This window comes from Mesoplodon densirostris, chromosome 19 (genome assembly GCF_025265405.1).
Source record: "Mesoplodon densirostris isolate mMesDen1 chromosome 19, mMesDen1 primary haplotype, whole genome shotgun sequence".
Lineage (NCBI taxonomy): Eukaryota > Metazoa > Chordata > Mammalia > Artiodactyla > Ziphiidae > Mesoplodon > Mesoplodon densirostris.
Window position 1 is genome coordinate 46,843,081 of NC_082679.1, and position 22,540 is coordinate 46,865,620.

A 22,540-nucleotide genomic window follows, 5' to 3' on the forward strand; every position below is an offset into this window, starting at 1 on the left:
CCCTGTATCCCCACCTGGACATTCACAAGTATCTGGTACTTGGTGACATGGGCACACAGTCCACCTTGACAGGACTTTTGGTGGGTTCCATAGGTCACCCAGGCTTGCCTAAGTGCAGGATTTATAGACAGAGGTTAATGTAGACTGTGGTTTTTCCCAGGACCTAGTTACACACACACAGTTGCGTGTGTGTATGTGTCAGGAGTGGGATTTGAAACAGCTCTTATTTTGCCACTCAGTTTATACGTGCTGTGACTTAAGACTCTTGGGTTAGTTGGAGAACTCAGTACCTCTTTGTTTCAGATTTTGGATCCCTGAAGTCTTCTGTATATAACAAATGGATTCTTATACAAGAAAGAGCTTTGTCAGCTATAAAACCCTGTGTAGAGGAAGGTGATGGTGGTGGTTATCATGGTACCAGGAATTGCAGTCCTTGGATTCTTGGCTTCCTTTTATAATTTTGAGCAAAACACTTTGTCTTCTCATCCACAGAATGAGGGAAATTTTACTCTTGGTGTGTCTGTTGCTATTCCGCAACCACTTCTGTGTATGTGTGTGTTTAACTAGAACCATTTCTGAAATATATTAGACAAAGTCAGGGTTGAAAGATTCTTCCCAACGAAGAAACTTCTGGCAAATCAGGTTTTTTTTCTTTCTCCCACTTGCCTGGTTTATCTCTTTTGAGTGTTTGTGGGTCTGGTGTTTGTAGAATTAGGGAGTTAAAAGTTAGTGTTTGCTTTGCTCTTGGCTCTTTTATAGAGTGATCTTCAGGTCCAGTCTCAGGTTGGGGTTACCACTGAGAAGTACTTCTTTTTTTTCTTAAATATATTTTATTTTTATTTATTATTTTTGGTTGTGTTGGGTCTTCATTGCTGCACGCAGGCTTTCTCTAGTTGCAGTGTGCAGGCTTCTCATTGCGGTGGCTTCTCTTGTTGTGGAGCACAGGCTCTAGAATGTGGGCTTCAGTAGATGCAGCACATGGGCTTAGTGGTTGTGGCTTGTGGGCTCTAGAGCGCAGGCTCAGTAGTTGTGGCACGTGGGCTTAGTTGCTCCATGGCATGTGGGATTTTCCTGGACCAGGGCTTGAACCCGTGTCCCCTGCATTGGCAGGCAGATTCTTAACCACTGCACCACAGGGGAAGCCCCGAGAAGTACTTCTTAACGTAAATCCTTGTATCTTGTCAGGACCTGGAAAGTGGCAAGAGATAATAACACCCATTTATATATTTCTGTAGCACCTGTGCTGCTGTTTATTGTACCACAGTTGTGTGATGGTCTGATTGGAATCGTCATGCCATAAGCTCCAGTGTGGGCAGAGACTGCACCTATTCTGCTCACCATTGTTTCCTCAGCATCTAGCAAAGTGTCCTAGCCCATGGTGTCAATGACTGAGTATTTGCTGAGTCAGTGAATGACTTTTCTAGAGCTCTGTATCACTTTTGTGGGATTGAGTGAATCTCTCACATTATTTTGAGTAGATAGTGATCTCTTCTAGCATCTCAAGTCCTGGTGACCTGGTACTTCAGCTTACATGCAGTCTTTCCCCTCAGCCAAACCTGATAATGCAGCGTGCAGCCACTGGCCTTTCTCGGGCTCCCAGGACCCTGGGCTGCAGGGTCACAGGCGCTGACTGGGAACCTGACCACCTGTACCTTTTTCTCTCCAGGTTGTGGACCCGGCTTATTAGCAGATGCGAAGATGCGGGTATTTGAACGCTCAGTGTATTTTGGCGATTCCTGCCAAGATGTTCTTAGCATGCTTGGCTCTCCACACAAAGTCTTCTACAAGTCAGAAGACAAGGTAGGGAAATGTGTTTATAAAGTGAATAGGTGGTGTCTCTCTCTCTCTCTCTCTCTCTTTTTTTAATCAACTTTAACTTAATACTGAGTAAATGTAAACTGCTGTTTTCCCATAGGACCTGCTGTATTAAAGCTGATGGAAAAGTAAATTGAAAGCTCTTTTCTGACCCCTGTTGGTCAGATTGTTCTGCCTTTCCTTGGAGACCAGGGTGCAGTCTACAGTCAACCAAATCTGGCTGGGTTGTTCGGCACGAGCATGTGGGACTCCCACACTCTTGCTTCCCCAACAGATTAACGTTATACAAGAAACACAATTTGTAGACTCATTTAATCCAAGAATTAAATGTATTAAGGGGTTGGATTTTAATTCATTGTTATTTTTTCCCCAACAGATGAAGATTCATTCTCCTTCTCCTCATAAGCAAGTTCCATCGAAGTGCAATGACTACTTTTTTAACTACTTCACTCTTGGAGTGGTAAGTTGTGATTCCTTAGAGAAGCGTTCCATTTCTGTGGGAGTGTGCAGTGCCCCTGGGCATACCTGTGTGCATACATGCAGCTTTAACCATGCCTGGCTGCAGGAAACCTAGCCCTAGCTGGCTTTACCAGTGTCGTCTTGCATTGGCATTGGTACCCCCAAAGTAGACCTTTCCTGTCACCACCATTGCTGAGAAACACTGGGTTCTCTGGTATGTCTTTATTTCTTTTCTGAGGGAAACATGCTCCACAAGTAGAGGCTGCAGGAGTCATTCAGGTTAAGATGTTTTGGGAACTGCTGTTTCGTAGAGCATAGGACCCTCTTCTGGAGACAAAAAACAGGTAGACAAAAAAGGCTTAAAGTCTGGGAGTGTGCTTATGTATTTTTAGGGGATCGCCCCAGAGGCATTGCTGCAGCCCTGTGCTCTGGACGTATGGTGCTGAATGGAGCTGTGGCCATCAGTGCTGACAGTCCAGCTGGTAGATGTGTGTGTGAGAGAAATGATAGTGTAAAGAAAACTGCACCAGCAGGATAGAGCTCAGAGGGCAGGGCTAGCCTGGATATTGGGTCTTCTAACCTTTCAGCTTTCTAGGGCCTGGGACCCTGAAGCAGCAAAGAAATGGTATACTCCAGAGAGGGAGAAAGGAGGACTGGGTCTGCCAGTGTGGAAAAGACCAAAGAGGAGCCAGGAGTAGCAGGGGAGAGGCAATGGGATCATAAACTCTTGAGGGTAGGATGGTGGCAGGAGGGAATGGCACTGTTGTAAGCTGAACCTCTTTTTTTTTTTAATGTTTATTTCATTTATTTATTTGGTTGCACCGGGTCTTAGCTGCAGCAGGCAGACTCCTTAGTTGCAGCTCGCCAGCTCCTTTAGTTGCAGCACGTGTGCTCCTTAGTTGTGGCTCACCGGCTCCTTAGTTGTGGCAGGCGGGCTACTTAGTTGCAGCATGCATGTGAGATCTAGTTCCCTGACCAGGGATCGAACCCAGGCCCCCTGCATTGGGAGCGTGGAGTCTTAACCACTGCGCCACCAGGGAAGTCCCAAGTTGAACCTCTTTTTGAGTTCAAGGGCCAGTGATGATAGGTATCAGGGAAGATGGAGTGAATGGACCAGCCCTGATGGGACATGGTGTGGCTGTTGGTGGAGGGCTGGAGTCAGGGGTAACCCTGGGGTCTCAGGCAGAACAGCTGACAGGATGTGAACCTGAGAAGGGTGTGGCGGGGGACGAAGAGGTGTTTGATAGGCAGTGTCAAATCCAGATCTGAGTCCTGGCTAGAGGCTAGCCTTTACTTCAGTTCCAAGGGTTGCTGACTTCCACAGAGAGGGCCTGTGGAAGCCAGAAGGGTCTGGCAGGTCATGGCATTCAGAATAGCCAGGTGCCTTGAGTCCCTTGAGAGTCAGGTGGCCCCTGAATCTTCTTGTTAGCCTGTAAGCCAAAATCTGTGCTCGGTTACCTTTTTTTTTTTTTTTTTTTGCGGTATGCGGGCTGCTCACTGTTGTGGCCTCTCCCGCTGCGGAGCACAAGCTCCGGACGCGCAGGCTCAGTGGCTATGGCTCATGGGCCCAGCTGCTCCACGGCATGTGGGATCTTCCCGGACCGGGGCACGAACCTGTGTCCCCTGCATCGGCAGGCGGACTCTCAACCAGTGCGCCACCAGGGAAGCCCTTTTTAACATCTTTTTAAAAATGTGGAACACTTCACGAATTTGCATGTCATCCTTCTGCAGGGGCCGTGCTAATCTTCTCTGTATCGTTCCAACTTTAGTATATGTGCTGCCGAAGCGAGCACTCGGTTACGTTTTTTTATCAGGTGTTTTTGGTCAGGAAAGATATCCCTGACCGTGTTTGAGTTCGCAAGCAGTGGGAGCTGTAGTCCCTTGTGCCTTTTGGGCCTACTGGTACAAGGTTTGGAATGACGAGGCCTGTAGATGGTTTGGTGTATGTCGTCATCCCTTCACGCTCAGCCTCAGCTGTCCCCTTGATTGTTATTTGGGAGAAAGCTGGTCCCCAAGGGCATCCCCATTGTGGAGTGAGTGTCTCTAAGTTGGACATGCCCTCGAAAGCCCCCTGCCCTGCCTCAGTAACTTTCCCCACTTGGGCATCCTTGTTTTCTATCCCAGGACATCCTCTTTGATGCGAATACACACAAAGTGAAGAAGTTTGTCCTACACACCAACTACCCTGGACATTATAATTTTAATATGTGAGTATACCTGTACCTGCCCCTCCAGCAAAGAGAGCTTGTGGCTTTGGATGTTTGCTATTTCATGGAAAGCAAACATTTCCTGAGTGTTGGCTCTGTTCCTGGTATAGTACCCATTACCTTATATCTCTCCATTTATACCCATTTTACAAATAGGGAAATAGATTCAGAAAGCTTGGCCTCTTATCTGAGGTGATAGGGTCTTCAGAGCCCCCAAGCTGTGCCCTTTTTGGTTTGACTCCAGTGCCCAAATCTGGCCTCTCCCAGGGAACACTGTGTCAGGCCCAGAGCCAGGGCTTTGGGCAAGTGTGCTTGATCCTGTTTTTCCTGGGGTGCAGAGTTGAGATGTGGGGGTGGTCAAGGCCTCCCAAGGGGTTCAACCTTTACCCATCTGCCTTCTCTCTCTAGTTATCACCGCTGTGAGTTCAAGATCCCACTAACCATAAAAAGAGGTGAGTAGTCAGTGTCCTCAGGGTAAGGAAAGGCTTTTATTTTTTTTATTATTATTTTTTCTTTTGCGGTACATGGGCCTCTCACTGTTGTGGCCTCTCCCGCTGCAGAGCACAGGCTCCGGACGCGCAGGCTCAGCGGCCATGGCTCACGGGCCCAGCCGCTCCGCGGCATGTGGGATCTTCCCGGACCGGGGCACAAACCCGTGTCCCCTGCATCGGCAGGCGGACTCTCAACCACTGCGCCACCAGGGAAGCCCAGGAAAGGGTTTTAGAATCTATCTCTCATGATGAGAAGAGATGATGATCCGAGAAGAGATGATGATCCAAGCAGAGAGGGTGGCAGTGGTTGGGTTTGTGGCGTCTTTGCCCACCTGCTTCTGTCCATAGCCTCAGCTCCTCTGGGTTGGGCTCTGTGTTCTGGGGGCCACAGTGTTCTTGGTCTGTAGTCTCCTGGAGGCCCTCAAGGTCTTATCCTGTGACCATGGGATTGCTGGTTTCCAAACTTCAATCCCAGTGCATAGGGTGGCTAGGGCTGGGGTTACAGGTGGGCTGAGACATCTACCTGGGCAGGTGTGGAACTGAATCCGGGCCAGGCCAGATACCAACCACCCTGTGTTCTCTTTTCAGAAAACATAGATGGTCAGACAGAAACATGCACGACCTACAGCAAGGTAAGCTCCTATTTTCCCACCTGATGCAGTCTGAAAATTAGGAAGGCATGAGTCTGCCAGAAGTCTGGGTTCCCATGTCCTTTGGGCTAGCCATTTGTCACGGGTAGGGTCAGGTCCCTGCTAATCCCCTGTCACCCCATCCCTCTTGCAGTGGGACAACATCCAGGAGCTCCTGGGCCACCCTGTGGAGAAGCCTGTTGTCCTGCACAGGTGAGCGGGAGGTTGCGGCCTCTGATCACCCCATCCAGCTCCTCACAGCCCAGAAGGCCCAGGGAGCCCTAGCAGTGGGTATGGCTTAACGAGAGAAACGACAGAAATTTCTCGTGTTGCCACAAACATGCTTCCTGCCGCAACCCTGCGTGTTAGGACTAGGCCAGCTGTTCTGCATGTTTACTCACACCAGAGAGGCTGCCCCTTGGGATAGCTCCCCCCTCTCCCACCTACCTCCAAGTATGGGGTCCTTTTCGCCTCTAGTTATTCAGAAAGGGAGACAGTTTTGACTAGCTGTCCTCGGCTCCCTTTTCCCTATCAAAGCTGCTACCTGCTTTAGTTCACAGCCCAGTACCTGGTTGCATCCTGCCTGAGGCTCCCTCTCCCTCCTGACTTTGCACCACTCCAGTCCAACTGCATGTTAACTTTCTGTGCCAGCTGGACTGTGTAGGATTTGGTTCTTGAATGAGGCCCATCACTATGCCTAGGACCTCAAGGGCCTGTGTGGGAAACACTCACAGCCATGAGGGACCACTGGCTGATAGCCCCCATCCCAAAAGGAACCGGATGCCCTGCCTGGCCTTGGCCTCTGTCTGCCCCTCTAACTGTGGCTTCCCTGGCCTCAGGTCCTCCTCCCCAAACAACACCAACCCATTTGGCTCCACATTCTGCTTTGGTCTTCAGCGGATGATCTTTGAGGTAAGCCCTGGGGGTTGAGTGGCCGGTGGTCATGGCAAGGACAGGCAAGTGATTGAGAGGGAGATTGGGGAGGGCCTGAGGGCCCTGCTGGGCAGGTTAATCCAACAAGATGAGAGGAAATGGGGATCCCACATTTATATTTGAAAATGTGAGTACAATAGGAAAGGTAACCACAGGGCAAGTGGGGCTCAGTCCGGGGGTGTTGGGGGCCTTTAAATGCCATGTGAGTGAACGTGCTGTGGGGTGAGTGGCTATAGAGGCCCCACTGGCTTGGGAGAAGAATGGGCTGCCCCTGTTTTCCCATCTGGATGCCATACCTTCAGCAGACCTCTCGCAGTTCCAGAAGGACTGGACAAATGGGTGTGGTGACGTTTATATATCCCAGAGAAACAGGCAGACACAGGAGCAGAGATGACCCCCTTAGCGTGAGCTGGGGGTTGTTGAGGGGTCAGTCCAGCCCCGTGTGCAGGTGGGTTGCACACACAACCTCCAGCCCCTGTGCACAGGAGCTGCCTCAAATCCCTTCTCTTCAGTCACAGCCCAGGACTGATGCCGCTGCTGGTTTTTGTGGGTCTCATTGCCTGCTCTGCTTACATTCCTTCAACTCCTCCCCCTTGACTCGCTGTCCTCTTCTCATACCAGGTCATGCAGAACAACCACATTGCCTCGGTGACCCTTTATGGCCCCCCCAGGCCTGGTGCCCACCTGAGAACCGCAGAACTCCCCTAGGAACATCACCACCCATGCCCCTCTGCCCCCATGGAACTGTGTATCGCATCCTGTTCAGCAGGCCACCCTGTGGGTTTTCTTGGACACTTTGCCAGTGTGAAGGGCTGTTGTGATATTTTGAGGCGGGGCTCAGGCTGGGTGCTCTGCCACAGGGTGAGAGGCCCAGATATCCTTCTGTGCGATCTCAGCCTGCTGGTGCCAACAGGGGACACAGACTGCAAAGAGAAGCACAAACTCTGAGCCTTGATACCTGGACCCAGGAGCTCTCGACTAACATGTAAGGAGACAGGGTTCTGTCTCCCCTGTCCCCCACACATTGGGAAAACTTGGGGCTCTTTCTCTGGCTGAGGACACAGGCACCCAGACAAGGACAGGGTCCTGCCTTTGGCCCAACATTGCCACATGACCCTTAAGGCAAGCAGGTAGCATGTCCGTAGTACTTGGTTGCAACTTTTGCACTACATCCACTTTAGTTACTTGATAAGCTGGCTGTGGCCAAGGTGGCCCACTTGCCCGTCCCTGTTTCTTTCTTGCACGTGCTCCCTGCCAGGCCCAGGAGGCACACCCAACTGGTTGAAACACAACTTTCTACCGTCAAGGTACGTGCCCAGGCCTGGTTCCCACCCCTCTTGGAGCCAGCCTTCGAGGCCACCTGTTCCCCTACTCTGCCCCAACCTGGCTGGCAGGGCTGCATGTTTCCATCCTGTTTGCCTCTTTGTTTTAATGCCAAAGTTTTAGCCAAAGACATCTCCCTCCTTTTTTGTGTTTCAGCATTCTGTTCTGCACTGGGGGCTTGGCCCCCCCGCCTCAGCTCTGGGCAGTGTCCCCTGGCCGGGCCCATTCACGGCTCAAGGCCTCTGGGGCTCATGGAGGGCTGGGCTGCTCAGTCTCTTCGTGGGACTTGCTAAGGAAAGTAGCATATGTGCTTTAAAAATATTAATCCTTTTGAAAAGAATTGAGAAGAGAAATGTATAATTTTATCCCATTTTTAATATTTTGGTCTAGCAACTTGTGATACATAGATGACAATTTTGTGAGTTTTTCAAATGTGTGTACAGATTTTTGTAAATATGACTCTTTTGTAATTAACTCATGTACAGCCTCATCCTGTATAGTTTAACAATGAATGTGCAGGGGACCTGCCCTGGGCGCCTGTGTGGTACCTGGGCCTACAGCCAGGCTTGTGTGGCGTTCCCATGATTTTGTGACTGATTGGTGTCTTCCCATGTGGACGGTGGCCTGGCCAGAGACCCTCACACATCCCACTGTGGGGCAGCCAGGACTGTTCCCATCCTCCTAGCATGGGGGAACCTTCCTCATGCCCTGCCCATACCCGTTCTCCAATAAAGACCTATGCCCTCTGCGACAGCTCCCCATGTGCTGTTGCTGGGATGTTTATACTAAAATGAGCGTGGAGGCGTTGATTTTTTTTGAGAAAGGGGGTGGTTGAAGAATATGGGGAAACATACAGCTGGAGGAGTCATCTTAGAAAAAGGTTCCTTGGCTTCTCTGAAGGGGGCAGCCCAGGCTCCAGTGGGAGGATGGCGCAGTTGTGTGGGTGTAGGCGGGTAGCTGGACATGGGGGAAGGCTAGGTAGGACAATGCGCTCAGTCCCTGTGTGCCTCCATCCCTAATGTTCCAGCTAGCCCAGGGCTCGGGAGGGCTTGGCCCCAGGAAAGCAGATCTAAAGACCTAGGCGTGGCTAAGAATGCAGTTTGAAGGGGCAAATAGGAAGCAAAACACCTACTTTCAGATTGAGTTGTGGCAGAATGGCTGCCAGTTCCATGAGGACTGAGGCCAGGCCCCTACCCATCCCTGTGGGGTTCAGCCTTGAGAAAAATCTGCATTTGTTGGCATCACTCTAGGGGTTCCAAACTAAAAAGTATGGTCCGATTCCATGAGCCTCTGCCACCCCCACCCCCACCCACGTCCCTACTAGGAGGACCAAGCACGTTCACCTGCTTGGCAAAGAGCCTGGTTCTCCACCACCTCAGCCCGGGCTGTCTCAAAGGGCCACCATTAGACTGGTTCCAGATCACCTCCCAATAGGGTGTGTCAGCAGGAACCAACCTCAATCTTCACTCCCTGGGACCTTCTGGAGGAAGACACCTGGATGCCCCTTTCTGGGTAAGAACCACACACACAGCACTAATCCGCCTGGGAAACCTACCCTTCAAGCTACCTCCCAGTTACATCCTGGGTCTGAATGAGGGGGGCTTAGAGCTGTGACAGGTGGCTAGGGTCCCCACTGGAAGGGACCCGCAGCGACAGGCCATGGACGCGCACAGGCTGGCCCGTGCGGCCGGTGCAGCAAGTGCCACATAAGCCATATGTCAGCAGCCGAGAGCCCGTGCACTACAACCAGCTCGCGGTAAAAGCAGGGGTCGAAGGTGCGGAGGTGCGGAGCGGCTGAAGGTCGAGGGATGCCAAAGGTGCGGAAAGCAGGGTGAGGCTCAGGCGTGAGACGCAGCCGCTGTAGACACATGCCCAAAAAGACGTCGTCAATGGGGAAAAGCTCAACCTGCGCGCAGGCACCGGCCAGGCGGCGCAGCGTGGCCCCCGAGAGAACGAAGCCGCCGCCGCCTGCGTAGGCCGGGTAGGCGGGCAGGCCGTACACAGCCTCAGGGATGTAGTATTTGCTGGCCCGCACGCGGATTGGCCGCGCCTGCACTATCACGTCACCTGCAAGCAGGTCCTGCTCCGGGTCCCTTGGCGCCAGGAACTCCAGCAGGTTTCCCACGTGCACAAACACGTCGGCGTCGCCCTTAAAGACGAAGCGCACGTCGGGGCAGTAGGCGGAGGCCCAGGCCAGAAAATGGATCTCCTTGAGCGTTAGGTTGAAGAAAGTGTCGTCGAAGGCCCAGAGCAGGATGTCCGCGTACGCAAGGCTCTCAGCACGCAGCAGGGCGCTCCAGTGCGTTCGAGTGCCCGCCCCCTCCGCGTCTGTCCCGTCTGTGCCCGCGCCCCGGGGCACGCCCAGCAAAAACACCCGGCGCACTAGCGCCCCCTGCACGCGACCCTCAGCACCCCACGTCTGGCGTACGGCTTGGCGCCGCTCGAAGTCCGCAGCCACCGACTTGACGGCGATGAGCAGGTCGGGTCCGCCGGGAGGTACGCCATTTCCTCGGCACTTGTGCGGCTGGTTAATGAGGAGAGGGAAGCGCCGCTGGTCCTTGGCTCGCAGATAGCGGCCAAAGTCAAAAGGTCCCGTGGGCGTGGGCGGATCCGGCGTATCCTCTTCGTAGGCCGGCGGGGCTGCGCCCGCGTTCGGCGCCTGAAATACACGGAGCCCCGGGGTGGGCCCCGGCGCCGCCCTCCCTTGAGCTCGCGGCGCGTTCGTCGTCGGGGCCGCGCCATCGCGCTGCGCATAGAGCAGGAGGCCGAGGGCGGCGCCGAGAAGCAGCGTGAGCGACGCTTCTCCGCGTAGGCGCAGCCTCCGCCTCATGTCCGCCTGGCAGGCGCCCGCGGCCCCTGCGGAGAGACTCAGTCAGGGGCTCAAGACAAGGAAGCCAGCAGCCGGCAGGGGCTCCGGCCCCGCCCTCCCCGGGGGTAGGGCGCGGGAGGCCACACGCCTGGGGTCTCCGGCTGCCGGCCGTTCATCCCCCTCCGTTGTCCTCCTACTTTGGGCCCTGACCCCCCACCGGGATGAGCACCCTGAAAGGGCAAGAAGTTCCTCCTAGTAGCCGACTCCCACCCTCTCAGCTCCGGCCTAGCACGGTGCCCCAGAGCCAGAACAGGGAGACGCGCAGCCTCGGCCCCACCCCCTTCCCGCGCTGAGGCCGAATCCCTTCTACCCATCCCTACCCACCACGGCGGTCCTTGGGATCCTGATACACGTTCGGCCCTTGGGAGCGGCGTGGCCCCGGATGCCGGGGCCTCCGGGGCTCAGCGCGGGGTCCCAAGGGCGGCCATGGACGGGGCCTGGGCCAAATGCAACGTTGGCAGGAAGGGGGGCCGGGGCCGCTGCCACGTGACCCTACAGCTGTGTGCGCCCGGACATCTGGAGCTCAGTCAGCTCCGCCCTGGCGCTGCTGGAGCGCTGTCTCCGAGTGGAGACTAATCTCTGAGAGGGATCCTCACGGTCAGCTGTCTCTGGGAAGGCTCAAAGAGGTGAGTTCTGGTCTCCGTGCAGGCTCAAACTTCCCAATTCTGCCTTTCCAGGGGACGGGAAGAAGCACTCACCTTTCGGGTTAGTTTCCCCACCCCTGCCTCTCCGGAGCAGAAAGGGCCTGGGCTGGGCAGGAGCAGCCCCAGCGCAGGAGGGCTTGGCATCGACCCCTCCCAGGCCATCCTTGGAAATGAATCTCCTCAGCTCTCCAGGAGCCCTGGTTCCGCAAGACAGGGTCCAAAAAGTGCCCCGGATACATGGCTGCCTCCTTTCTCCTGGCTCTGCCATGCCTGCCGGCAGACACACCACACACACAAGGACCAACAGAACTGCGTGCTCAATTCTCACAACACTGGCAGCAGCTGTCATTGATCATGCCCAGATGGGGACGCTGCCCTTCAGGGAGTTAAGTGACTTGCCCAGGATCGTACAGACAGAAGGTAAGAGCACTGCCCCCAGATCTTCTGGAATTCAGTCCAAGACTCTTTCCTGTGTCCTCCCTTGCCCCTCTCCCTATCCATCCACTTGGATGCAGGAGAGGGGGGCCAACCCTGTCTGCTTTAACTTCACAGGTGAGCACTTCAGTCTGTCTCTCCAGTGGCAGTTCTGAGGTCTTTAGTTCCTAGTGCCCCAGGCCACCATTGCCTCCTGCAGGAAGAAATAACCAAGCCTGGGCCCACTGCAGGCCAGGTAGGGCTGGTAGGGATTAGTTTAGCTTGGGGGACTCCTGAAGTAGACCAGTGAGCAAAGGGTTTGATGTGGACACAGGCGAGCAGAGAGGCGCTCTGGAGATTGAGGGCCCAGGCCTTGCCCAGCTCTGGCTGCCACATCTCTCTTCTTGGAACTCAGAGCCTCCAGGTCCCAGCCATGCAGTGGGGCCTGGAGTAGACAACACCCACCGCACCCCACCCCACCCCACCCCACCCCACCCCAGAGTTTCTGAGGGCAGACTGTGAGAACCAGCACTGCTACCCAGTGCCATCCTCTTTCCAGTGGCTATGACTGCGCCTTCTGACTTCTTCCCACCAATATTCTCCCTTAGAAACTAAACTCTCCGACCTGAGCCTCACTCTCCCGGTCACAGACTTCTCAGGAGTCCTCTCCTCCGGCTGTCTCTGCTGCCTCACCTCCCATCCCTCCTGTGGTCTGGTTTCAGGCTGTCCACACCATGTCCCAGAAACAGCCCCCACCTAGTAACCTTTTCCGACTCCAGTGGACACTCCGCAGCTTTGACAGATTTGCAGCCTCCATCACAGCAGGTGGGTATTCCCCTGGCTTCCAAATCTGGTTTTCCTCCTTCCTCTTTGGGTTGCTCTTTTTTCTGGTTGGTGACCTTCAGGACCTCCCCCTGGGCCACCCCACCCACTCCCACCTGTACATTTCTGAATCCTAGGCCTCGACACTCTCCTGAACTCAAAGCTATAGATCCAGGTATCCTTGGACTCTCTCCCTGGATGTTCTACAGGAACATCATGCCCAACTTGTCCCAAACAGAGCAAGCACTTCACTTCCCCCAGGGCCCCTATCTCAGCAGGCAGCTCCACCTTCCCTCCAACTGGCAAAGGCAGAAACTCTGGAGTCCTCTCCCACCTCCCTCATTCAGTGTCACCAGGCCTGTTGTCCTTTGTCCTAACTCAATGTTCATCCCTTCCCTCCATCTCTGCTGCTAACTGCCCCAGCCTGGGGCACTGTCTTTTCTCTCTCTCTGCATCCTCACCAGCCTCCCAGCCTTAACTGCCAAAACCCTTTAAAGGCCTCTCACTAGCCTCCAAATAAAATCCAAACTCTGTAAATTGGCTTACCTGACCCCATGCTATCTGCCTCCCCCACTCACCAGTGGGTCTCTGCAAATCCACTCACCCCTAGATCCAGCCACTCTAAACCTTCTGTTCTAAATCCCTTCCTCTCACCTTCCTCAAGACCTCACCTGAAGCTGACCATGCCCAGAATATTGCCCTTCTCTCATTCCACCGCCCACAACATTCACACTCATTTCTCTCCCAGGAAGCCTAACCCCTAACCTGGGTTAGGCCCCTGCTCAGTTGCTCCCACAACTCCTTGTATTTTTCACATCAAAAAACTGGTAGTATTTTACTACTGTTTCTTAATATTCAGAGTCTCAGACTCAGTGTGAACTGGGGACAGGCAGGATTCATGTGTTTTGTTCACCACAGTATTTGAAGCACCCAGGATGATGCCTAGGATACAGCAGGTCCTTAATGAATTATACTGAATTAATGAATAGTAATGAATTGTTCTATGAATGAAGAGGTAAGGTCTGGCTGAAAGCCCTCCTTCTGCGGTGGGAAAAGGTGAGGCCGACCTCTTGCAGCAGATCACCCATACGCTCTGTCTCTATCCTAGTATCTAGAACAGAACCCCCAGTGGCACCCCAGCAGACATTGTGGGTGCTTGTCTGACTCCTGGAGAGGGCAGTCATCTCTGGTTGTAAGTGTGTGGCTTCAGAGTCCCTTGGGTGGACAGGAGGTCAGCAGTAGCAGCAGAAGGGACCCTACAGTCACCCAGGCGCTCCAAACCCTGGCTGGGCAACTGGCCGACTGCCCCTTTCTCTGGTACCCAGGCTAGGCCAGGCCGCCATGGGGATTCGCGAGGCCCAGCAAGTCCTCTGCCAGGCTGGTGAGCTCGTTCTCCTCGAGCGCCTCCACCAGGCGCTGCAGCGTGGCGCGGCGGCCCTCTGCCTGCACGAAGCGCCGCAGCAGCTGGAAGGCCTGCTCATACAGCCCTTCACGCTCGTATTCATAGGCCAGTGAGTCAAGCGCCGGGTCCCGCAATGCACGACAGCCGCGCTGCAAGGAGCGCCCCACCTTGCGCCACTTGAGGCCCACTGAGCGCGCGAACGTCTGTTGGTCCTGCAGGCTCAGCGGCCGGTTCACTGCAGGGGGAGTGGGAAGCGGAGTGAGCTCGGGACACCCTTCCATTTCCGCCCCATGACTAACCCGCGCAGACCTCGCCCCTCCCCAAACTCCATCCTCCCGAGGATCCTGCCACTGCTTCTCTCCGGGAGTCTCACCTACGGGCTGACCGTGGAACAGAAAAGTCTGGCCAGACGGCGGCGGCGGCGGCGGCGGATTCTCCTCCGACGGAGAGGGTGCCAGAGACTGCGAGGGGGCCGGAGCGCCCTCCACGTCGCCCCCTTGGCCCCCCGAGCCGCACGACAGATTCCTGAGCGCATCCTCCAACTCTGTTAGTTCCTCATCCCGGAGCCGGTCGGGCTAGGGAGGGGAATGCTGCGTCGGTGGGGGTCTTAGCCGCGAATCCCCAGCCCACCCCACCCCACCCCCGGCTCCAGCCCGGCCGCACCTTCTGGGCGAAGATGCAATTCAAACAGCGCTCCTCGTCAGTCAGCAAGGCATCTAGCTGCTCCGCGCCGGCGCGCAGCTCCAGTTGCAGCGGCATGGAGTGCAGGGTCAGCTCCGCCGCCAAGCACCCTTGCAGCGCGGCGCGCAGCGCCCCCTCGCGGTAGGTTCGGAGGAAGCGGCCGCAGGCCTGGCGCCCGCTGAAACGCAACTGCACGATCAGCTGCGGATCGCTGCGGTGGATCTTGAGCATCTGCAGCACGTCGGGGCTCCCGCCACTCTCTGCGGAGGCGGGCAGTCAGGTGGCATGCGGTCCCCATGCGGGGCCATTCTCCAAGAGGCCGGAGGAGGGATGAAGCCCGAGGTAAGACGCCCTCCCCATCCCCAGACCTAAGGGCGCGGCTATACGCCAGAGCTCCCAGCTGGGAAGCAAAATTGGGATGCAAACAGCAACAACCCAGAATAAAGGCCAGGACCTATCACAGGGAGCACTCTAGGATGGAGTGTGTGCTACTCTATCCCCAACCCTGAAGCCCCAAATGAGAGTGGGCAAAAATGACGTGCAGGAGATTTTGCAGGGTAGAAAGGGGCGTTTGCCCTGGGCAGCCAAGCCCTCTGGATAGGTGGCTGGCGGGACAGGGGGCGGGAGGTCTCAGGTTTTCGGCCTCCTAGTGTGGCTCCCCCCGCCCTGGAAGGAGAGGGGCTCTCGTTACTCTGAGGTTGGAGCCAGATCCCCCAATCGGCTTCAACCTCCAGTGGCCTCTGCCCTGAGATGGGAAAAGGGTACCCGAAAGGTAGGTACTGGGGAGGGGGTCTTGGGCAAGGAGTGCTGCAGTGAGAGAGGAAAAGAAGAGAGATGCACAATTAGTAGACAGCAGTGAGCGGGCTGATCGGGGAGTGGGGGGCATGGAGCAGGGGGACGTTAGTGCACACATAGGTAGATCATACAGAGACACAGAGACACAAGTCTACACCCAAGGGCACACACGCATACAGAGAGAAGACAGACCCTACGCAACCAGGCGTCCTCCTCCTCCCTTCCCTAACGAATCTTTTCCTTAAAGTGGTGGTTAAGCACAGACCCACAGAGTTGAAGAGGTGAGGTCTCAGTCCCTGGCCCCGCCCACAAAAGGCCCCAGGCTGGCTTTTCCTCTCCAAGTGCCCGCCCACTCACGCACCTGCCAGGGCGGTCCGCAGAGCCCTGTACACTGCCACTTTCTGCTGCGGGTGAGCGTAGGCATCTGACAAGACCACCTTGTCCAGCGAGGACTCCACAAATAGGTAGGCACTGCCCACCCACTCCTCGAGCCCATTTGGCCCAGCCGCCATCTTGCCTCCTGGGGACAGAGAGAGGCATCCAGATCACCCCAACCCAGCTCTGGAGACAACTCTCCAGTCCCACGTGGCCGAGCTGTCCCCTCAGCTGACATCCAGCCGTCCCCACCCAGCTGGCATACTTATGAGGGTAAGTTCATCATCCCACAGGCAGCCCCTTGTGCTTCTGGCTCTGCACAGCCCAGCCCAAACCAGCCCAGCCCAGCCAAGGTTTTCAGTGAGGACTGTCTCTCCACTGTCTTCTCAGAAAAAGAGCCCAGGGTCACAGGGATGGAAGAGGAGAGGGACAATGCTGCAGTAGAAACAAAGAAGTTCTGCTCCCTCCTCAGGCCAGGGTGTCTCTCTTTTCAAAGCTGACTGGAGACATCCTTATCCTGGATGGTGCCCATGCCCCACAGCACAACCAGACCCATGTGCTGGTATGGTATGCCCTCAGCTTAAATTTGAGCCCCCAGGATCCCTGTGGGACCACAGCCCCCACTTTGGTTTTCTGACCTGAATTCCTACTATATCTCCAGGCTTCACTTCAAAGGACACCTGTAGTTTGCGCCTGCCCAGATTCCCTCGCGCAATCCTGACTGACCTCTGGGGCCTTCCCTCTTCCCTTTTCTCAATCCACATGCCTGTTGGAAGGGCTAACTCCACTCCCTAGCTCCAGGCCTGGGCAAGTGAAACAGGCCTAGCCAATCTGCATATTACATTCGCCTTCCTGAAATGATTTGTTCAGAGTTGGGCATAGGATTCAAGTTGGACCAATCAGAATCAACCTGCAAATTTGGCTGGATCAATAGGAAAGAGGCATACGTTTCCCTTCCTATCTTGAAGCTGAGCTAGAAGGAAGGGTAGTTCTCCTCTTCCACTGCTTGGGAAGAGCCTGAGAATGAAACTGGCACAGGAGGCTACAGGGCCAAGAGATGAAGAAGTGCGCTCCTGACCACACTGTGTCCCATCTTGGACTTTTCCATTATGTGAGCTAAATCATTTCTGTTTCTTCTGTGTTTCAGATCTGTCCCCCAGACCCTAACGTGAGAGCCAAAGCTGGGACAGTACCTGGGCAGGGGCGCTCCAGCATCACCCAGACCTGGCAAGAAAAATGATACTTGATAACCCTACCCTGCGTCTGAGCACAGGGACGTACCTTTTGAGCACCCCCCCATAATCTTTTGCTAGAAAACATTAATACTTGTGTGTTTACCCAAAATCATAGTCTGGAAATTAACAGGAAGTTACCATTGTTTACCTCTGTTGGGGAAGGGGGAGACTTGGCGTGATTTTTATTTTCACAGTATTTAGCAATATTCTACTTTATGTAAACCCCATAGATGCAGTCCCGCCCCAAGGGGTGGGTAAGTAAGAGTGGGACCGGGCCGTCGTCTTCCCAGCAGGCCTACCTGCGGGACATTGAAAACCTGGAGGAGGGGGGAAGCTCCTTCACACTCACTACGACTGAACAAGTGGGAGAAGTCAAACAGGCCTGCCGGGCTAGAGGGTGAGAAGGCCAGATAACGTTTGAGAAGCGGCCGGGGCCCTTGGCTCGCTTCGCGCCCTTGGGAACTCCTTTCTACGTGTCCTTCCAAAGAAGCCCTTCCTCGGGAAGCCCCGCGCCCCACCCACCCGGAGTCCGCCTCTCTGCGGGCAGAGCCGGGCTGGGTTCTAGGAACTCTTTGCTGAGCTGAGAACTCTTAGCTGGGTACCGACTCAAGAAAATATGCCCCTACGACTGGGAGCCAGCCGGTGCAGCGTTCTATTAACACGGCCTAACAGTCCCCGGGTAGCCCCACCTCTGGCCGGGTGGACGGTGACGGCTGCTGGCGGGCGTGGCCCCTCAAGGACTGACTGAGAGTCCCAGCATCCTACTCAGCTGGGCCGCTCCCGAGCTCTCAAGGGGAGCTCCCCGGCCACCCTCGTTCTGGAGTTCTGCTCTTGCTACTGGCTGGGGAGGGCAAAGGGTTTCTGCTCAAATATCTGTTCAGAAACAGTCCCACCCTGTCCTCTCACCCACAGGGCCCTGCCGTCCCTTGAAATCCCCTAACTGGGACAAGGAACTTTCGGGGACCAAGGTCCGTACCCTCTCTCCCGCCTCCCACGTAAACAGCCCAATAGGCCACCACCACCACCTGACCCGAGCAGCCGCGGATGACATCCGCGCCGCGCCCATGCTTCTGAGCCAGGATCCACCTCGGCTCCTGCCGGCACCGGGAAGCCCACCCACCCCCTGCACTAACCTGGCCGCCTCGGCCCGTCCTGGATTCCCACGCCCGCCCGGCTCCACTGGATTCGCGCTGCTTCCGGGTGTGCGCGGAGCGTAGAGGCGGCGCCCCAGTCCGAGCCGCCCAATCTGTCCCGGCGTCCCGCCCCTCGGGCTCCCCGCGGTTCCTTCCCACCACTGTCCTCCGCCGCCAGTCCCCAGTCTCTGGGCAAACCCCACCTGGTCCTCTGAGCAGGTAAGAAACTGGCGCCTGAGGTTAGGCGGCAGGAAGAACCGCCCGCGGCAAGGGACTTCGAAGACTTGTGGTTCTTACGAGGCCGGAGGGCCCCAGGGTGAGAGCTGCTCCTCTTCCTCCAGCGGGCAACGGATGGATCAACAAGGAGGCACCCCCTGAGGACCAGACGTTTCTGGTGCCTTCTGTCTGGTAGAGCTCGAAGATCTCTGATCTCTGATACTCCCTGACACTCCGAACGGGGTGCCAGTGGGTCCCAAGTTCAGGCCTGGCGGAGGGTATCAGAAGCCCCAGGATACACGAGGCGCAAATTCCAGCAGGGACCGTTAGCCTAGAAAATAGAAAAGTGGCCAGTGGCGTGAAACGTTGGGTACGAAAACCTTTAAGCACCTTAAACTAAAATTGGCAACTTCCAAGAGGACGCACATTTTCCAACAAAGACCGCGCTCTGAGGTGGGTCTGCCGAATTCCAGCTGAACCTAAGCCGCCCAACGGGAGCCTGGGCTGCTCGGGGTTCAGGATCCAAACTTGAACCCAGGGTTCCTCAGGCCCCAGAAACCCAAGACTTTCTCCGCCCCGCCGGCCTTTTCTTGGAAGCACTCAGGACACCTCCCCCTGCGAAGTGGAGGAAAGAGCCTCCCTTCTCTGGGCAGATTCAGTTGTGCCCCACCCGCGTCCCTGCTTTCTGATTGGCTTATGGTCTCTGCCAATTAAAAGTTTTCCCTAATGCTCCCGCCCTATTAACCCTATCGTTACTCTCTAGTGACTGGCAGGGGCTAGGACCGGGCTTCTCAACTTGGGACCTGTAGAATCCACCGGCGCTTGTTGAAATTCAGATTCCTGGGCCCTACTCTTTTCGGAGAGCCTAACTTAGTAGGTGGGGCCGTGGAATCTGTAGTGTGAACAAGTGTCCAAGTGATTCTGATGCCCCGCGCCCTTTGAGAATGCCTCATTTCAATGGTCCTCAGTGCTTGGGCTTAGTCCTTCCCTAGTACTCAGGGTCGAAATTGGGAGGGAAGCAGTTCAGTGACCCCTGTGAGACTAGTCTGGGCCATCTGGAGGCTGTAAGCGTGTAGTAGAGGGAGGCAGGGGGAGGCAAGAGGGGCCCTCTGAGCTGGGGGTAGGACGTGGTTGTCTGGAGTCAGAGCCTGTGCATCCGCCTTCCAACTTGCTCAAAGAAAACTTTGGTAACTAGAAGAAAGATCCCATAGCATCATCCCAAATCCGGTATTCGGCTTTATCAACGTGGTGCACCGGTCGTGGTTGAGTTCCTTCTAATATAGCATAAAACGTGGATTTGCTCAACAAGTGAGAACGTAGTTTAAAGGAGAATCAGAGATCCTCGGCATCCAGGGCAGACTTCATGGGTCTGAGACCTGTGCACTGCACAGGGCCCCAGGCTTGGTTTAATAACTTGGTTAAATGCTCTGCTGTCACTGTCTTGAAACCCTTAATAATGTTTTGAACAAAGAGACCCACATTTTCATTTTGCACTGGGCTCTGCAAATTACATAGCAGCTCCTGGGTTACAAGCATTTCTACACGTAGGCTCCAGGTGTTTCCCTCAACGCTTTGGCCTTCCTGCAGCGGAACCCCCACCCCGCGCCCGGACATGACAGAGCCTGGAGAACAACTGCCGGAGGAGGTGCTGGCACTCATTTTCCGTCACCTGCCCCTGCGGGACCGCGCCGCTGCCGCGAGGGTTTGCAGAGCTTGGGCTGCCGCTGCCACCTGCAGCACTGTGTGGCACAACACGAACATCAGGTGAGCAGGCTCCTCCCCCTCCCGTCTTCTCCCTGGCTCGGTGGAGTCAGGGCTTGGGGAGATACAGTGACTTTCCCCATATTAAAAAGCGTAATCAGGACATCCAGTGGTTAAGACTGGGCATTTCCAATTCAGGGGGCGTGAGGTCGATCCCTGGTCAGGGAACTAAGATTCCACATGCACGGGCCCCCCACAAAAAAGTGTAATAATTTCTAACATTTATTGGCCGCCAACTGTGTACCAACCATTGTTCTAAGTGCCTTACACATATTAATTTATTTAATCCTCACTAAAACTTTATGTGGTAGATAGGTGGTATTATCTCCGTTGCACAGATAGGAAATTGAGGCAGAGAGATTTAATCACTTCCTTACTCAGCTGAGAAGTAGCAGATGCAAATGTGAACCTGGCATTCCAGAGGCCCCGCCCCGCCTCCTTAAAGACCGCTGAGAAAGCCCTGTTCTTAAAATATCATTGGCTCTCCGTGGCAAGGTTTCAACCAGCGGCAGATGCATCTGAAGTCTTCTAAAGGGATAGGATGGGAGTTCCCTTCTAGCATCACCTTGGAGCGACCAGGCATGGCCGGGACAGGGAGGTATGTGGGGAGAGGGCAGGAAGTGGGGATGGTAGCTGGAACCCAGGCTGAGGAGTGGGTTAGAGGCCTCTCTCCAGGTCGCGGGGACTCGGCCGGCTGATGCCTTTTCTCCACCACTCTACCCCCAAGTTGCGACTGTGATCTAGAAGGCATGCAGCCGCAGTATCTGTCCGCTTGCCTGGACCACGTTCAGAATCTACGTCTGGAATTTGTGCCGTCCAGGGAGCCGAGCCGCCTGGCGGCCATAGAGTTGCTGACCGCAGTGGCTGGCCGTAACCCCGAGCTGCGAGGCCTGTGCCTGGAGTGCCGCGGAGAAAAGCGGCTCTTCGACTCGGGCCGCGACGTCCTGGACGCCGTGCACGCCCTCTGTAGGGCCGCCCGCGCGCTGCGCCACCTCGACCTGAGGCGCTTGCCCTTCACACTGGACGACGCGCTGGTGCTGCAGGTGGCACACGGCTGCCCGGAGCTCTGCAGCCTTTTCCTGGATAACAGTACGCTGGTGGGCAGCGTGGGGCCAGGCTCCGTGCTGGAGCTACTAGAGGCCTGCCCCTGCCTGCGCGCCCTCGGCCTGCACCTGGCCAGCCTGTCGCGCACCGCGCTTGAGGTACTGGCGACGCCAGACCGCGCACCTTTTGAGCTCCTGGCCCTGCGGTGCGCATGTCCCGAAGACGCACGCGCGCCGCCCCTGCCTAACGAAGCCTGGGCCGAGCTGAGCCGCCGCCACCCTGGACTGGCCGTAGAGCTGGAGCTGGAGCCGGCTCTGCCTGCCGAGAGCGTGACGCGCGTCCTGCAGCCTGCTGTGCCCGTGGCTGCGCTGCGCCTCAGCCTCTCTGGGGACACCGTAGGCCCGGTGCGCTTCGCAGCGCGCCACTACGCCGCAACCTTGCGCGCGCTCGAGGTGCGCGCTGCCGCCTCTGCCGAGCTGGACGCCGCGCTGGAGGAGCTGGCAGAACGCTGCACCGGCCTGCGCGAAGTGCACTGCTTCTGCGTGGTGCGACCCTCCGTGCTGCACGCCTTCCGCACGCACTGCCCGCGCCTGCGCAGCTACACGCTCAAGCTAACGCGGGAGCCACATCCCTGGCGGCCCACGCTTGTGGCGTGAGGCGACAAACCCTCTTTCCCCTCCCTGCGGACGTGTGGCTTCTGAAATGCTGTGTGGGTTTGCCCCGGGGCGCGTCAGCTGCTAGTCCGCTCCTTTAGGACTCTGTTGCCTCTTGTCCCTCTCGAGAATTGGGGGCTGTGGGATGGCGTCAGTACCAGCCCGGAGCAACCTGAGTCCACTCGTTGCTGTCAACATCTGCAGACACCCACTGTCCCCGCCATACGGGGATCACCCTCCTCCAACCCCAGTCTTCTGCAAACGTTGCTCGGCGGCCCCGGCGTGGGAGGAGGGAGGGCAGTGGCTCAAAGCATGCCTCAGGGTTGAGTGTGAAATAAATCAAGCAGTATCTCTACGTCCTGTGAAGGCCGGGTCCGCTCTGAAGGGTGAGGGAGGAGAACCAGCAAAGGCCGGAGGAGGGGTCCGGGCAGGGGTGGGAGAGTTCGAGATCTCAAGGTTTACTTCCACTGGTGCGGCTGCGGGGGTCAGTGTCGGGGCACTCGCATCGTCGGAATGACAACGCCCCAAGGTTCGGCGGGAGGGGGCCAGCTTCTCCTTCCCCCACCCTCCCGCTCTCAAGCTCGCTCCTATCTGCCCCTCTACCCGAGGCTTCACTATGCCCACGCCATCGCCTTATAG

At 55.9% G+C, this 22,540-nt stretch overlaps 4 protein-coding genes and 1 non-coding gene across 7 annotated transcripts in view; 2 read left to right on the plus strand and 3 right to left on the minus strand.

Annotated features, from left to right (window-relative positions):
- The window catches only part of PHAF1 (phagosome assembly factor 1), a 29,090-nt gene extending 20,442 nt beyond the window's left edge, over positions 1-8,648 (plus strand). Inside the window, exons 10-17 of the mRNA XM_060084485.1 lie at positions 1,667-1,800; positions 2,192-2,275; positions 4,399-4,481; positions 4,890-4,933; positions 5,561-5,604; positions 5,756-5,814; positions 6,441-6,513; positions 7,156-8,648. Of these exons, the coding sequence (XP_059940468.1) occupies positions 1,667-1,800; positions 2,192-2,275; positions 4,399-4,481; positions 4,890-4,933; positions 5,561-5,604; positions 5,756-5,814; positions 6,441-6,513; positions 7,156-7,242 (608 nt within the window). The 3' untranslated portion in view covers positions 7,243-8,648. The remainder of the gene's footprint in view (positions 1-1,666; positions 1,801-2,191; positions 2,276-4,398; positions 4,482-4,889; positions 4,934-5,560; positions 5,605-5,755; positions 5,815-6,440; positions 6,514-7,155) is intronic.
- LOC132481026 (U6 spliceosomal RNA) lies at positions 3,961-4,067 on the minus strand. The gene has a single exon (XR_009530734.1). It is a non-coding gene; the product is annotated as a U6 spliceosomal RNA (small nuclear RNA).
- Positions 8,229-11,132, minus strand: B3GNT9 (UDP-GlcNAc:betaGal beta-1,3-N-acetylglucosaminyltransferase 9). Its single transcript, XM_060084486.1, has 2 exons — positions 11,051-11,132; positions 8,229-10,713 (listed from the first exon to the last, which is right to left on the minus strand). The coding sequence occupies exon 2, from the start codon at positions 10,685-10,687 to the stop codon at positions 9,479-9,481; it is 1,209 nt and encodes a 402-aa protein (XP_059940469.1). The 5' UTR covers positions 10,688-10,713; positions 11,051-11,132; the 3' UTR covers positions 8,229-9,478.
- Positions 11,133-13,408: 2,276 nt separating this feature from the next.
- TRADD (TNFRSF1A associated via death domain) lies at positions 13,409-18,695 on the minus strand. Of its 3 annotated transcripts, XM_060084403.1 has the most exons (6): positions 18,228-18,281; positions 17,053-17,083; positions 15,846-16,004; positions 14,672-14,949; positions 14,382-14,583; positions 13,409-14,243 (listed from the first exon to the last, which is right to left on the minus strand). In XM_060084403.1, the coding sequence occupies exons 2-6, from the start codon at positions 17,072-17,074 to the stop codon at positions 13,933-13,935; spliced, it is 972 nt and encodes a 323-aa protein (XP_059940386.1). In that variant the 5' UTR covers positions 17,075-17,083; positions 18,228-18,281; the 3' UTR covers positions 13,409-13,932. The 3 variants fall into 3 exon arrangements, with proteins under 3 accessions (XP_059940386.1, XP_059940388.1, XP_059940387.1); XM_060084405.1 differs by lacking the exon at positions 17,053-17,083 and having other exon boundaries at positions 18,228-18,695; XM_060084404.1 differs by lacking the exons at positions 17,053-17,083; positions 18,228-18,281 and adding an exon at positions 16,498-16,521.
- On the plus strand, positions 17,921-22,241 carry FBXL8 (F-box and leucine rich repeat protein 8). Its single transcript, XM_060084402.1, is given in 3 exon segments — positions 17,921-18,446; positions 20,031-20,207; positions 20,932-22,241. Coding segments are annotated over 3 exon segments (1,458 nt in total). The 5' UTR covers positions 17,921-18,138; the 3' UTR covers positions 21,905-22,241.
- Positions 22,242-22,540: the final 299 nt, after the last annotated feature.